Source organism: Cygnus olor, chromosome 2 (genome assembly GCF_009769625.2).
Source record: "Cygnus olor isolate bCygOlo1 chromosome 2, bCygOlo1.pri.v2, whole genome shotgun sequence".
Lineage (NCBI taxonomy): Eukaryota > Metazoa > Chordata > Aves > Anseriformes > Anatidae > Cygnus > Cygnus olor.
Window position 1 is genome coordinate 18577748 of NC_049170.1, and position 17249 is coordinate 18594996.

A 17249-nucleotide genomic window follows, 5' to 3' on the forward strand; every position below is an offset into this window, starting at 1 on the left:
GGGATCCTACCTCGGTGTACTTTTCCATGGATAAAATGGTATTTGGATCCTCAAGTAGTAATGTCTTTTTGAGTAAAAGCTCTGTGAAATGCTCAGACCTGTTAAAACTAGTGAGTAAAACGTCCTTTACAGTTCCAAGCTGAAGATGCTGCCAAGTCTTAAGCAGGCACTTCTCTGTATCTGTAACTAGCTCTGTATTTCTGATGCTTTCATCATTTTCTGAAACTTAGTAAGACCAGAGATGCTTAATAAGGTGAAGAACACTGGAAAGAGATCATATGTTGTGCAGGGAGAATGTTTGGAGTTGCTAGAATTCATGGTCTTCCTGTGTCCAAATGTTCTTTTTCCAAGTGTTAAGACTAGTTTAAAAACAGAAAGATTTTCATGAGGGAGACAAAAAACACTTCTACATTCAGCAGTGTCTTGCTGCAAAGTGTCAGCCTCAGAGACACTCCAGCTTTTCAGAGAAATAGCTGAAAAGGTATTAGTAGTGGATGTTGTCCCAAAAGCTTATCCTTGCAACTGATTGAATATTTTTTGAAGAAATTTACAGAAATTTAATGAGGAAAATGTCAGCCCAATTGGTAAAAGCGTGGCTGATGTTATTAGTGTAACAGGATGATCCAGACAACTTTGAGAATATACTCTCATTCTTTGAGAATATACTCTCAATATACATCTGCATTACACCAGGTATAGTTAGTTCATGGTTTGGTGTAAAAACTAAGACTGTGGAAATGGGCCTTTTTTCTGATTTTCTGCACCAACAGCTGGGGCGACGATGATGTTCATTCTTCATCGAGTGCGGTGCCCTCATGCTGGCACGCTTGCCAGCTCAGGTGTTTCTGGGCTCATCCCGACCTGTCTCAGCCCAGATGAGACCGGGTACCGGAGGCTTCTTATCTGTACCACTCCAGCTAGCTGGGTTCATTTTCACTGAACCAGCTGCACGCGTGTAGCTCAGCCTGCCGGTAGCCCCTGCCAGAGGGAGAGTTACAAGCGGCTGGGGACAGCCTGTGAGCAGTAAGGTCTGTAGTGAGCGCAGCTCCTGCTGGAGAAAGAAGTCTGCCCGTGGTCTGGGGATCCTCATTGCCAGGGTGCAGTGCGGCAGGCCTCAGACCCCACCACTTCTTTATCTGAGGTGCGCCTCAGAGGGGTCAGAGGGAGCATGGATCAACCCTGATTGTTTTCAGAGAACCAGTCCTCCTTTCATACAGTTCCAAGGCAAGCTGCAGAAGGCTATGCTATAACATAATAAACTGTGACCTTAATGCTCAGTGTTGTGGTTTGGAGGCAGATGCTCTCCTAGACATCCACAGCTTCCATTTAACTTGCTTGCAGAGTTGTGACATATGAGAGCTTGAAACCATCACTTGCTCAAAGCTCTCTTGAACATAAGGAGGAATAAAGTGTTTCAGATTTAAGTTATTTTTAATTAAAACATACAGTATTTTCCTGTTGGACACTGTTTAAGGGTTGAAGTGTTACTAATAATATAAGTAGGCGTTGACCTGTGAGCGTAGCTCGGGAAAGGTCATTATAAGCCAGGATACAGTCAGTTTATCAAGTTCATCTGTAATGTAAAACTTGCTCATAGAGAGGTGATCTCTGTAACTCTCTGCATCAGATAATACACCTACACACCACTTAAATATGTTAACACCATCTGAAGTCTTAGGGATTTTTTTGAAGTATGAGTAAGTGTTTCGGTGACTCATCCGAAAGATTTGGGGGAACCAAACAGATCAGCCGGGGGAGAACTGAGTAGGAAGCGGTCTGATTGCCATGGGGACAGAATGAGAGCAGATGTGGCCGTGAAGGCAGGGTGGTACTGAGCTGTCCTGAAGCTCTCCAGCACTATCAAAGTATTGTTTTAAGGCATTTATGGGACATATTGCAGCTAGTAATTACTTGTCTTCTCAAGATACCTTTCGTTTTTAGCCATTGTTCCCCACTTAGGTACTGCCTTCCTTTATACTGCTTTGTGATTTTTAGCTGTGGAATTCTTCTTTCTAACTGAAAATAATAAAAAAAAACAACACAGTATTCACGTATTGTGGGTTGATACTCTGTTCTGCTGGACTTCAGGTCTAATGCAAAGTCTTTGAGAGATTTTCGCTAATCTTTCTGGAGAAATTTGTCTCCCCCAACGGTCACATTTTTCTAACAAGCTGTAATGTTTTCTTTTGGAAAATGTTTTCCAAATTGAAATAAATGTTTTAGATTATACTATGTTACAGAGGGTACGGCTACTATGTATAAATGAAGTTTTAGATCTGAAGTTCATTTTTCTTAACATTTTTAAATGTTTTCTTCATGAGCTTAAATCTTTGGTATTTCTAAGCAATCCAGCCTTCTGGAACATCTTAACATTTGAGACCGTGGATGTTTTTAAAATTGTTCGCTTTTAGAACATATTCAAAGCATCAAGGGATTTCATTCAAAAGCACTCAAGAGGTCATCGTTGCAAAAAGTTAGATTCGAAAGTTCCCCTGGATACAGGATTTGTTGTAAAGCAGCGGTTTGTTACAAAGCCTAAAAAGTTGAAGTTTAGTCTCAGTAAAATATTTTGTTTCATATTCTGCCAAAAATGTAGCAAGCCACCGCTAAATCATGACATTTGCAGCAACACTGTATGTCATCATTAGGAGAGACTGGAGTCTGTATTTTCTGACTGCTTCATAGGTTTTTGCAGTGAAGGGAGATGGGCTCTTACCTCTAAGAAATGTCCAGAAAATGATGGTTGCTAATCCTGCTGTACAAATAAGATCTGGCAAGTTTGAAAGTACCATAATATGTTTATCCATTGGCAGAACATCACCTTGATTACTTATTTGGATGCTAATAATACCATTTAGTGTGTGGTTTTTTTAATTAAGATCTGAAATGGGGCAAAATTAATTAAAAGAAGCCCGAGGCTTCTAATTTTCCCAAGGAATTCTATGACTCTCTTCTGCTGGCATCCCGTACACGCTGTTTCTTAAAACAGATCATAGCATGTGTGATGTTCATGCGGTGCCACACCCCAGGGGTGCTGTAAGGCATAAACCAAAAAGGTTGCTTTAAAGGAATACAGCAATAATGAGAAGTACTCTATTATTGCAGTGCTTATCAGTGTGACAGATACGAAATTTGTTTCCCTCTTCCTTTGATAAACAAAAGTTAGAATATTGAAATACAGCAGGAATGCTAGAAAATAACCTTGAAAAAAAATACTTGATGAAGGTTATGCATGTTGTCAAAAGTTTCCAAGTCATCACTAGCAAGGGACTGAACACGGTATGAAAGAGAGCTACCGAGCTGTAATAGTCAGGGATACACAAGACTTCAGGTTGCTGGAAGGGATTAAGCATTTGAGGTTTTTATCAGTATCATCTCTTGAGAATTTGCTTACAGCTATCTGTTGTCTCAGCCTATGGCTATTTGACAGATTTGAAGATTCTTCTCCTTCCTTCCTTTTATCACCAAATCCTAGAAACTGCTGATAGTCGGGGTCAGGAGGTCAATACTTTATGCTTAGTTCAGTGAAAGCTGTTTTCCCTTGTCCTTTCAGAAACCCTCAAGGGACAGGGTTTTTTAGTTTAGAGCTACAAACTTGGTATACATTTTTTCACAATGTTCATTTACTTTCGTGTGTTAATGTTCAGCACAATTAAAAACATGGGGTAAGACGGTGCACCACGTAGTGTCCCAGCTGGGGAACTGAGCCCCTCTGTTGGTGCTGGTAAATATGACTTCTAGTCCTGTCGCTGTAATGGTCATGTATACAGTGATAAACAATAACTGGGTAAAAGACAGATACTCTAGTTAGTGTGGGCTTAAACCAACACTGACCTTTTCCTAGATGAGTCCAGTATAGTTAGCCATAGGTTGCTTGATGTCCTTTTTGATTTTTGCGTTACCGTGGCGTAGTAACAGGAGGAAGAATCCCCCTGCACTCTTTAGCTTATGGTGTTTTTTTAAAAGCTAAGAAAGAAGCCCAAGTCACCTATTCCATGAGTGTGGGATTTTACTACATTATTATCACAGAAGGTGAGCACCCTTAGTAATGTCTCTTGGCAGTCCAAAACAAGTGCCTGAGTAGGATTAAGGCAGTTCTGGCAGATACACTTCCTGAATTTTTATTTTGCCTGAACGTTTTAAATTTGCTCTGCCTCTCATCTCTAGAGACAAAGTAGTGGTCTGAATCTCCCTTTGATTGAACAGCCCTGTGCAGTTGTACAATTTCTCATCCTGGAACATATGCAGATTTCATTTCTATGTTTTAAATGTGTTTTTTGTTTTTGTTTTTTTTTTACAGAATAAAAACAAGTTATTAGTATAAGAAAGCCTTGGAGTACACTGTTTGTGAACTCAGCTGAGATTTGAAGATATTTTGTGGTTTTGTTTTATGTATGTTTCAAAAAATTTAGTATCGCATGTTCTGGATTTCATTTCTTGCTGATTTTTTTAAGTCTACAGGTGCTGTTTGTGGCATATGGGTATATGTGGTGCTGCAGTCTTACTGCCTTATTCTTAAACAAAATAATCCATTGAACCAATACCAAGGAAATATGTAAAACCTAATTGCTAAACCAGAAAAGAAAATGTGAAAATAATTTTTATAATCGCTAATAACCAAATTAACTGTTCTAAATTCTATTGCCATTTCCAACAGTTTGACCCTTCTCCAGTAGTTTGTGCCAATATAGCTGAAGTTATGTCTTTGTTCAAGGATTTTAAGGGGAGTTTTACATGCAATAAAACTACAGGGCTAGATCACGTATGCACTCACATGTTTAGAATTCTTTCTCTGTTTGAAAATATTTGAATATTTTTTTATTCTGTATATCTGCAGAACTTATTGACAGATGGAAATAGAGTGTTGAGCACATGCCTCCAGAAAAAAAAAAGTAAAGAATGTACATCTTTTAATATCTGTCCCTAGCAAATATCTAGTTAATTACAGTTATAATCTGTATTAACCTATATTAAGGGTATTAACATTGCATGTCAGTTCACCTCTGTTGATGTCTGAGAGTATACCCAAGAGAGATCAATTCCAAATGCCTTGACCAGGAGGGGAAAAGCTTCAATGGCAGTTTCTGCTTTATTAGATACCAGAGAATCACCATGGAAGCCTCTCTATAAGGGATGAATTTATAGTACCAACTACATCATGTCTGTTTCAAAATACCTTACCTCCTTTGGATTAAATACTTAGAAAGTATGCAGGAGTCCTTGTATACAAGAAATTACTGAATATGTGAGCAGATGATTATAAACATTCCAATTTATTAAGTTTAATAAGTTACTGTTGCCCTGAGAGTTAAGCTGAGGGATCTATCTTGCCTTTATAGCAGAGAAGCAGCATATACATGTGTTAGCACATGTGAGCTGACGAAGGGTAGTACCTTGCTGTAAGTAAGCTCATTGTTTGTGTTTCTCTGTCCAAAGCCTACTTCCTCATTGCAGAGCTCTGGCCTTCCCTGGAACTGGATAGACGAGCCTGAATTTGAAGTGCTTCCAAACCTGAGTGATGGAGCTTTCTGTTAAGGAATAACAACTTGGAGGAAAAAGAATAGGTGAAATTAGTTAGCTTGTAGATGTAACCGTAGAGATGTACAGGTATGTCATACATTATAGTAACTGGAGCTCAGATAGATATACCAATACCAGTTTAAAATTAACTATCTCAGGTTATGCTGGCAATAAGACAGGTCTCAGTGCAGCATAGTTTGTGGTATAGTTACCAAGCAGCTCAGGAAGGCATTGTAGCCTCAACTTTAAAGCTAACAGAGACATACAGAACCATCAGTGCCTCCGTATAAACGTGCTTTTACTGTTCCCGTGTGATAAAGATGTTCTAACAGTGGGAGTGTGCCAGTTTACTGTATTTGATTTCCAGTTGGTTCAGTATCCTTTACTTGTTTGCAAGGTATTTAAAGCACCTCCTACACATATATCAGTGACCTGGCACTTGATTATTTTGAATGTGGGTGTGCCCTGGAGGTTTCAGTCTGTACTTTGGTACATATTTGATTCTGGGTTAGGGAAGGCATGCTTTCTCCCCAGTCTTTACCACGGAGTGATCCATATCCTTTCCATTCCCATTTGCACAATCTCCAACTTAGCAGTACTTACTAGTCCTCTGAATGTTGCTTCTTAAGCATAGAGTCCTGGTTTCCTGCCATGAAACCCCTGACAGTGCATGATCTGGCCTACACTCCTGAGGTCCTTCATTCTTAGCTGTTTTCTTCGTTGAAGAAATCCAAAATGGTATCAACTGATAGTATATGCTTGTAAGTACAGCATCTTATGTATTACCACGCCACTGATGTTCTTACTTCTGCTGAAATACTGAGTATAATTTCATAGCCTATATTTTATATGCCAGTTTGACTTTACCCAGTAGTCAAAATAGGCTAATAGATGATGTAGGTATCATACTGACACTTCTCAGACCAACATATTAACATACTGAAGCACTTCTCAGGAGGCAGGCTGCAAAGCAAGTAAATTTCATACTAGGATGTCTACATCCAAACTGGAACATCAAATTTTTCGTTGTAATTCTTATGGTCATGACTGAGATGATAGAGCATGGTCATATAGCAAAGGATATTGTAATTATTGAAACATACATAATTTCAAAGCAGAAGTCTTTATAATCGCAGATACATCTATCTAAATGCTGCAAATACCTGCAACTAATTTCTGCAGCACTATTTTTTAAATGGAGAAAGCTTGGTTATATTATGAATCCGTTTGCTGCAGCTTACTCCCATAGAAGTAATAATTCTCTGTTTAAAAGTTCTGTGAGAAACATTGCTTCTGTGGTTTCATTTTTGAAGGACTGAACTGAAAAGTAAATTCTTATCATATCTGCCTCTGTTTTCCTCTGAGCGCTATGTTTTTTTCTTAAGTGAAAAGCGTATCTGTTACTTCGTATGCCAAGGTTCTGCTTGGGTTTTCTGTCATTTTCAATTTCAGCTTCAGCAGTGTATTTTAGCCATTGTCTTGGACACAGCCATGTCTCTGAAACTGTAGCCATTTCATAAGCCAGTTGTGTCCTCTATATAACGTTTCAGATTCTCAGTTTTTCTTTGAACTACCAAGAATTTTGTTCAAATCCTCGTCATTCATTACCCCAGTAAATGTCATCTCCCCTTTGGCTTTAATGCCATCCACCTTGGTCCCTCAGTGCCATTCAACGTGTAGCTGTTCAGATCACCTTCAAAGGAGCTGTTCTCACAGCCAGCCCAGCTGCTGTCCTTCCACCAGTATCAAACACAAGTTACTGTTTTGTTGAGGCTCGCTGAAACTCCATTCTTCCAGATCATAAACCCCACACATATGAAATCCACTTGTTTTCATTATGTGGTGGGTAAACCCTATGGATAAACCTATATTTTTGTTCTGAGAAGTTGAGACTGTGGAGTCCCGTTATTCATCCAGTATAATGTTTTTGCAAAAAATCTGCAAAGAATGGTTGCTAATATTTTTCCTTGGCACGTGGGGAGAAATACTAGATTGACTGTATCTTTTGAAATCTCTCCTCAAATATACTTCACCCAGATTAAAATGAAACCTTTGAGTAAACGTGCAAGCAAATTAACCCATAATAGTACCAAGGGGAATTGTGTTTGTGTGGGAGAGAGCCTAAGTGGATAGTTCAGGATGTAACTAATGGAAAATAGTCAAGATCATTGCTTCTTATACGCCTGTGGTAAACGTGATTGAAAATAATTTCTTTCTGAGTGCTCAGTGAGGTTTGTAAGAAGAAAATATTGATGTCAGTCTCTTAAGCTGGGATTCATTTCAGCTAACTTCAGATGTCTGACAATTAGATGTCTAGGTGTGAGTTATTTGCTGTGGACTTCCCATGTGGTGAAACAGATGATTTCCCTGATCTGTTTGGTTTTCTGCAGTGATCATGAAGGGGAGCCCAGGATGAGCAGCACAGATTTTGAAGTCTTAACTTTGAGGTGCCTGAATTAGGGACAGGGTAATCCTATTTTTAACAAAGATATTTCAAGATCATGGGTCACCCTGAGAGAACAGCAGTAGCATAAATAACATGCAGTTAGTGACAGTCTTAATGGAAAACAAAAAGATGAGGCCTAAGTGAATGTGTAGACTGAACTCAACTCTGCTTTGGTTGACGTGTTGGACCAAGCCTGCTGGTGAACAGGCCTGAAGGTCACATCCTTCTCTCTTAAGAGTTTCTCCAATTAATTTTTGGGGAAGAAAATAATCACATTTTTTCCCAAGAGGTAACATACGAACAGTGCAGACTACGGTAACTATATGTGTGATATGTGCAATAATGCTTTGGTGTCATTTCATAATTTAGTTGTGCACTTAAACTGTTTTGTCAGAACTACTTTTTTTGCCATGATTAAAGAATCTTTGTTTCACTGAGCCCAGTATTAATGTACTCCAGATTCTGGTTCTTTAGAAGAGTAACAGATGTTCACAGTTTGGTGCAATTTTCAGATGAGCAATGCTGTTTATAATAAATTTTCCTGAGACCACCCAACTCATTTCACTTGTAACTTGAACTGTGTCCAAGTGTTGATCTCAGGAGATGTGAGATGTAATAATTCTGTGCCCCACCCAGTTCAAAAGACATGACTTAGTATAGATGGAATTTAAATATCTATACTTCCAATCAACACAGAAAGTCAAAGTTTTTATCTTGCGTGCTGTGAACAATGGAGGTGAAAGTAGCAACATTCTGGCTTTCATTCATTAGGTATTCATAGGATCTGAAGATGTATATTGACAAGGTCTGCAGGAAATAAAATTAGAGAATAAAGGTGAACAGGTGAAAAAGCACAACACAGCAAGTAAAAACAAACACATTGAGATTTATCCTGGAAAAATGCAGATTTATTAAATACAGAAGAAACAGAAATGCAGTATTAAACATAGTATGTGATGTGATGTAGGGATAACATAAAATGCATTATGGTTTATTAAGAACAAATGCGATGAATTGTTTGCTGCATAAACCAAAACGTAGTATGGTTTTGAGTTGTCTATCTGGGACATTATATTTAGTCTCAAGCATTTAACAGCAAAAATTGTGTTGATAGGGTTTAAAGATGTTAGAAAGCAAATCCTGAGGAGCTCTGGGAGATTGAAAGCAAACCTTTAATTCAGGTATTTGCGTTTATTAGAAGTCCTGTAGACTCAATCATATCGGTTATGTTAAAGTATTGAATGTCTCCCAAAGGAAAAAGAAGCTCTGAATGACTTGAGAGTATGAAAATTAAACAAACAGTTCTGAATTGACAGTAAGAGCTATGAATGAATCAGTAGATTCTTTTTCTTTCTGACATTTATTGTACTTTATGCTTAACATTTAGTGCAGTGTTATTTTGAGATTATATACTGAGAATTTAGGAAAAAGCACTGAGAGGTTCCTATGGCAACCATAGTGTGCACATTCCCTGTATGAACACTGTGAGAGCTGCAACGTGACACTGTGGCATTGAGTCCTGCTACTTGGCAGGTAGGTATTTTACACTACGAGTTAATTGATAAATTTAGAGGTACTTCTAAATGGCATTAAAGTCAATGAACCAATTTCTTCTTTTTTTTTTTTTCCCCCTTTGGCAATAGAATAGCTCTGCTGTGCAATGCAGGTCATTTTTTCCATATTTCTTGAAAGCATCTTGGCTGAAACGTTCTGAGATGCATTTTTCTATATGGTTTTTAGGCACGGTGAATATTCTGCCCTGTCCTCTGATAGCGCTCATTCTCCAGTCAGAACACAAAGATTTTCATAACTGTGTGCGGTTGTGTCACAACACTCAATGTGTAACCACGCAGACTGGGGGGATGCTCTGATCCCCCGGCTCTCAATGGCTTTTGTGTTTGCTTAACTGGTCGCCAGCAATGAAGTTGCTATTTCAGCATCTTCCTTTCAGCTGAAGCCAGAAATACCAAATGCAAGGGGAACAGTGTTGCTGTAAAGACTGCTGGAAGAGATTTTTTTTTTTTAATTAAAAATAAATAAATTCATTAATTGTTGCACCTCACTGCTCTCTTTCTCTCTCTCTCTTTTTTCTCTCTCTCTTTTTCCACTAGCAACTAAGGGCAAACTGCCTCTTCAGTCATTGCTATGTGTCAGTTGTTACAGAAATTCCAGTCTTTCTCATTTGGAAATGAAAAAATATTTTGTCACTGCCTTGGTTACACACACCGTGATAGATATTAGAATCCGCTTTTTATAGTCTAATAGTAGACTTGACCTGAATACGTCCCTGACTTTTGAAGAATGACCTGGACTGCTCTACAACAAAAGGCTTATGCTTTTAAGGCTGAACTTAAAATGTTCCCTATCTCCACTTATTATTTAGTTTTAAAATAGGCTTCTGAGGAATAAGTTGCTTGGTTTGTTATTTTTCTGACTTTCCTTACAAAAATAAGAGAAATGTTGAACATTATACTAGGAAACATATGGATGTAACCTTTATTCCAGCTCTAGCTCTGTTTCCCAGGAAACAAATCTGAGCAGCATGAAAAATATCCAGAGCTCCTAAATCTGGTGCAGAAAAAGTGAAAACAGGTCTAAAAACCGTCTTTTTAGGCAATGACTGCCACGGACCTCGTACAAAGCTGTGGTGTGGGATTTTTTATGGAAGTGGAGTCTGAGCAAAAGGGAACTCTTTTGGTGGGTCTGCGCTATGCGAGCCTGGAGAAATTCTCATCTGGACAATGCTGCGACCATTACTTGCTGTTCCTCAGGGAGGCTGTATTCATTTAGAGAAGCCATGCTCATGGGGACCATGCATGGTTCCTGGGGCTGTCGGAGTGCTTGAAGGAGTGAGCTGCCAGGGCTGGGAGCACGGGCAGGTGAGATTTTCACCTGCATGGGAGGACGGCAGAGGCATACAGCCTGCCCAGCATTCACATGCCTTTGCTGCTGGTGCTGCCCCATGAGGAGAAGAGCTACAAACCCCTAGGTCCACCAGTAAATCCTCATCTGCCTCCTAAGTCCTGCTGCCTCGCTGCTTATTTGTGGAAAAGAGTTTGACTTTGCAGCATTGGTTTTTTTTAAGAAATAAAAGCAAAAGTATGCCAAAGTTGCATTTTCAGCACTTGTCTGTGGTGATAAAGCTTTCTGATGTTATTGGTAAGCTGCAGGGTCACATTGTGGTACTGCAGCTATTATTAAAATTGGACTAACCCTGTCTCCCTGTGGGTAAGGAGATTAGATTAGCACATGCACCAATTTCTAAAAAAAAAAAAAAAAAAAAAAAAGCATTACTTATTTTTGCTCTTGCTTTCTCTGGAATATTCATACAGCCTCACCACGACTAAATACATTTTAACTTGCTACCTACTTTAAGGCCTGTTCTGTCTTCCTTTAAAGTAGAACTCCCTTAATTTATCTTAGAGTTATGTGCTGCTGTTAATGATTTTGAACTAGAGATGGTTTGAGAAATTTTCCATTGGGATGAATTTCCACTAGAAATGTCTGTAAAACAAATTTATCTAAAGAAAAAGTTTTACTTTTTTTTAATACCTTTGCTAGTAGGAAAATGAAAGCATACTATTCTGTTGAGATTAGTTTGACAGTATTTTGTTTTACTGAAATGATCTCAAGGATTTTATATGAGTTAATTGAAATAAATAAATAAATAAAACTCTTGAAACTGTATGGCCATACACATGCATGCTGAAACTTTTCTTGATAGTAAGTGATAATTGTTTGAAAAACATTTTCCAGAACAAAAAAATGGGCAAATTTCTTCTATAATAGCTAAGTTCTCCATGTGAGTGACAGATAAAGGCACATTTTGCCTGTGTTTATAAAAACTGTTCCAAAAAAAAGTATGTACTTACAGGTGTTTTGTCAAGTGTTGAGATGCTGCTGTTTTCCTGTTTTGGAAGGGACAAATATGTTGCTTTACATTTTTCATACTAAGAAGTAGCAAGCAAAGGAACATCACTTACTTAAAAAAAGTAAAAACTAAAAAATGCAACTCTTTCTAGTTCAGTAAGCCTGGAGATTGATGTTAGTTTAAACACACCTGAGAGATGATAGAAATCATGGGAATGAATGTCTTTCTCTCATGCACCGGTACTAATAATCATTAAAAAATATTAGTAGTCAAAAATGTAAGAGATAAAAAAAGATGTTAACATGTTTATACTTTTATACAGTTACATCCAATATCAAAGTTTTGTCTTTCTTCTTTCAGAATGATCAGTCTATGCAAGACATGCAGATAATAGGAGGAGACGATCTTTCAAAGCTGACTGGAAAGGTTTGTTGATTTTAAATTTCAGAAAGAAAATGCATCCACTAAAAGCAGTTGAGAAAAGCTGTGTAATTTTGCACATGAACTCTCAGTTTCAAGCCAGACACTAATACCGCAATCAAAGAAATATGTTCATCTCTATTAGATTGCTGTAATGCCATTACTTTCAGATTGCAGATGCCCCAAAAGGTCAGAATGTATCCCCTCCGTCCTAGTAGGGTAGGGATTTGCCAAATAGTTGCACATACATCATCAGTGATATTGTGGGCAAAATTTGTGCTGGAATGCTTCCCCAGAGCTAGTTTAGGTTCTGGACTTTTTTTTTTCTGCCCCCAGAGGGTGCATGTATGCAAAGTGCACTTTGAGTATCCCTGTCAAATTCAACACATGAGGAGTTTAATATAATTTTGCCTACTGTAAAAAAATGGAACCTTTCACTCAGCTAATCAAAGGGGATTTTTTATTTCAACATCAGACTGTCTGTATGACTGAATTTGCTTTGCACTATGATTGGACATTGTGGTAATGAAATAGAGAGAGTGGTTTGAGTCAGTGAAAAGGCTATTTTCATCCAACCATGATAATACAAAGCAGTACTTTGAAGAGGAAGGAAGGCTGATTTCATTAGGCAAATGGTCTATGTGGAAAATGGTCACAAATGGATTCTTTACTTATGCATTAAGGCAACATAATACTCGTTTTGTTATTTGTACTGTACGTGCAGTTACTCTTGTATTAGATGGCAGTAAATAACATCAGTTTCTTCAAAACACTCAAATGAGCTAGCACTCATTTGCCTTGTTGTACTGTAGCACGCAAGAAAATGAGTAGAACTAAATTTTAAATATTTCATTAATATTCAATAGACTTTGATGCAACTAGAACTTAAATTAAAAAAAAAGTTAGTATACTCAGAATATTTTTGTGATAGGTACATCCTCAAATTACACTTCTAAATTCTGTTGGGTAGTTGTTTTTTTGCAAATTATCATGAAAGCATTCATCTTGTTCTTGTGAAATAGTAATTCGTTTGCTGCTTTCTAATATTCAGTCACTGGAGTAACCTGTTCTTCTGCGATGGTTTTGCCAATGCTTCTCTACTTCGTAGGCAGAGCTGGCAGTGCACCTGACATTTCTCTTTCCCAGATAGTCCAAGTTCTTTCTTAGTTTCCAGGCCAGCTCCTCTTCCCCATCTTCCAAACCGAAATTTCATGATGAGAGCCTGGTGAGACAGATCCTGTTTTCAGTTATTTATATCATTTCCAGGTACAATTTTTCTAACATAATTTGAGTTCACTGGGACAAAATATGATTTTCTGTATTATCAGGACTTTTGTGTGCTTGTGTGTGCATATGTGTATGAGAGAGAAGGAAAATTTCAGCCCCAATAGTTCTGTTCTTTACAAAAATGAAGCACAGTGTTTACTTATATTGAAAATCCCAGTGACCTTTTCTTGTTGGCAGTGCCTTCCCCAGTCTGGAACAGGGACAGAATATTTGATGTTGGGAGGCTGGACGGTACTTGGGTGAGGGTGGTTTGAATTGTTGAGTGAGGAGTTTGGGATCCTGGGTAAGTGTGAAGGGGCTGGTTTGGGAACGACAGGGGTGGCTGATCAGGGAAAGAGCCCCATGATAGAAGCTGGGTGTGGAGAGGCTGAAGCGGAGCAGGACAGGAGGGTTGGATGGGACGGAGAGCAGAGTTCCTGAAAGGGCACCCACGGAGGTTGGTTGTATGTGTGGTTGTCTCTGTGACACAGCTGATGGGTGAATAAGTAAATAGCATTTTCACTATAAGATGTGAAAATGGGATTTTCTTAAGACTTGTTTTACTGATTGAAGAACTGGGACACAAGGCTTGAGCTCAAATGTTCAAACTTGTGCGTCTAAAGTTGGATGTATGAAGGAGTGGCCTTATGTCCACAGATGCCAATTCCTCCATCTGTTGTTGACTTAAGCAATTAGTGGAAGCGTTTGGCACATTTTACTAATCAGCCTTTTGTGGATTGATTCAGAGCCTCCTACAGTCAGTGTAAATCTTTCCTTGAAGTGTTTTTTAGTACCTTAGTTTAGCTGCTAGTTTTTTAAACTGCTGGCTTTAGTAACTACTTGAAAGTCACTGAATGAATCAGTGGAAGACTTACTGGTAGAATTCAACTTCCTTGCTTCTAACGGAGCTGGGTGCTTCTTCTGCCTGCTTGGAATACTTATAATAGAAAGAATGTAATTATATTGAAAAATTAATATGCTAGGTGAAACCATATTAACGTAATGATCATGGAAAGTGTTTTCTAAAATGTCTGCACTGGTTCAGAATATAAGTTCCATTAACTTCCTGTAAGGCTCAAGACCATAAATAACTTTAACAATTCTGAAAACTGCAGACAAAAGACTCTGAGATTTGAATCTTAAAGTGCTCTTCATTAAGTAATAATATGTGGAACTTCAGCTATTCAGTAGTCTTAGTGAACAATTAATTCATGTATGTTACCTATTATTGGAAAAAAAAAAAAAGATTATAATTATGAACATGCTATTCTATAGCAATCTTTTTTTTTTTTTTTCTGAGAAAGCTTAGAGAAAGCAAAAAAAAATTAAGAAAATTAAAAAGAAGATGTTAAAGGTAATAGCTTTTCAGAGGGAAGAATCTCTCCTCTGTACCTCTACAGAAAAAGCTTTTGTTTTAGAAGTATTAAAAGCCTGGAAAAAAAAAAAAGTGTAATGGCCCAAGCCACGAAAAAGAAAAAATATTCAGAGAGAGAGAGAGAGTTAGCATACAGACACAAACTGTTAAGCGAAAAAAAAGTAATACACAATTTGAATTTCGTCTTCCACGAAGAAGGTCATAGAGGCAAAAATTAAGATTTCCATGATATGAATCATTAACAAAGGTACTTGAAAAATGAGTCCTGATATAGCTTAAAACTCTAATGCTTTGTAACTATTCATTTCTTTGCAGAAAAAATATAATTTCAAAATCTCTTCTTTAATGATGTAAGTAGTGAACATAAAATATCTCAGTAGAACTGATTTCATAGTTAAGTAGCTGCTTAGCTTTCAATTGCTCTAAAGTTAAAATGCTCATTTGGGTAAAAATTATCATTAATGTTTGTAAAGATGAATAAATTTTGAAAACAGGAGGTAATTAGTAGCCGTCCAAAAAACTAGAGGCACTGTTTCAAAATGAGATGGTAAAGAAAATTTACAGATTAGGTAAAAGAACAAATGATATAACCATGTTCAGCACTAATACTGTAATCATACTGAATAATGCTGTAATAATTCATAACATTTTAAAGTATTTGTGGCATTTAAACAAAACAAATTTTAGAACATCTAGAAATTTCAGTAGATCCAGCTGTACCAGTGTTGTGAGTTATCATTGTCATTTACCTCTTATATTTGTATTTATGTTTTGTCTTAATACGCTGTAAATTACTTAGGGTTTGTGTCTTTGTTGAAGGGAAATGGAATTATCATTTTAATCTGATATCCAGAATAGTGGCAGTTATGGAGCTCAGAAGGCATTAAACCCAGGAGTTTTGGAGCTGGTTATATAGTCCAAAGTCTCTACTGGCAGGAGATACTCTGTATATCGTTCTGTATGTAATGTAACCTATAACCTTTCAAAAAAGTTCCTATACTGTTTTGACTTGTCTCCATGCAAATGAGACAAGTTGGACAAAATCAAAAACTTACAATTTATATGTTTACAATTATATACTCATTTCATTTGGATAATGTATTTATTTTCAAAGTTAGATCCATATATATTTGTAATTATCGCTATTTCTATGTAACAGAGAATCTGAACAAAATTAATCATTCTTATTTGTTAGGTTAATAAGAATTTTTAAGTGAAACAAAGTAGCTACCTAGTTAGTATGATATAATTATGGAATCCACAAATTTCTGATATTCTAGCTGTCTGTAATATGGATCAATGTTTATTTTCTTTATGAAAGACTATTCTCCTTATTCATACTAAACACATCATGTTGACAGCCATTGGTTTGGGCATTTTTAGAGAAGCATAGAAGGTAGTAGAGATCAAGAAAAAAGAAAGTGAATGTCTTGTATTCTCTATGCACTACATTGCATTAGTTTGAGCATCATTCCATCACTATTGTAATGCTCTCCCTAAAACAACTGATCAGCTCATATCAAAAAGAGGTTTCACTCAGAGGAAGATATCTACCATTCAGTAGTCCCCACTTCCTTCAGGCAGGATGTGTCTTAGAAAATCTCTAAACTTCCTTTATCTACATCTCACCCAAATCAATTTATCCACTGTCTATCATTTTCTTGCCCCACGTGTCATGTTCCAGGAGCATAAGGCAATCTCACTTTCTTTTCAACACTAATTTCTTTCATTTCCTTTTTTATTTTGTTCAGTCATTTTCTCTGCTTGTCATAGTTTCTAGCAAACTTTGAGTTGTTTCTTTAGCATTCTCTTAATTATGGTAGCATTTCAGTATCGATAAATGATCCACATGGCAGCAGTAACATGGAGTTTTATTCTCTGGATTTAAAATACATATTATGCTTTCATTCACCATTCCATGTTTGTTCCTTAGAGTTCTGTTGGTTCTGTATTTATTATTATTTTTTCTCATTCAATATTCCCTGCCTTGAATACAGTTACACTCTCCCTGTATGTATTCCTTTCTGGAATAATGCCCTTAAGTTTGCAGAAACAAAATAATGCCATGAGAGATTATTTATATGTCAGTATTTTAACAGCAAAAGAGATCATTCGTATGACAGTGAAGATATACAAAATCCACTGTACACTTCTGCAGTAATCATGTCCACAGTTGTCTTCACATCTCTGTGTTTACATCTGTATATTGTACTGTATTCCTATCATACATTCAGTCTTACCTGTTTCATCTTTTCAGAGGCTGATTTTGCGTATTTTGAAGCATTTCACATCTTCTGTACCTCTACTTGCGTGCCATCTTTAGTCACTTTTGTCATTGCTTTTTTTCTTAA

The 17249-nt window shown here is 37.3% G+C and overlaps 1 protein-coding gene across 1 annotated transcript in view; it reads left to right on the plus strand.

The window, feature by feature from the left end:
• The window catches only part of PRTFDC1 (phosphoribosyl transferase domain containing 1), a 45538-nt gene that overhangs the window by 12618 nt on the left and 15671 nt on the right, over nt 1-17249 (plus strand). The window contains exon 4 of the mRNA XM_040546984.1: nt 12198-12263. Coding sequence (XP_040402918.1) covers nt 12198-12263 — 66 coding nt within the window. The remainder of the gene's footprint in view (nt 1-12197; nt 12264-17249) is intronic.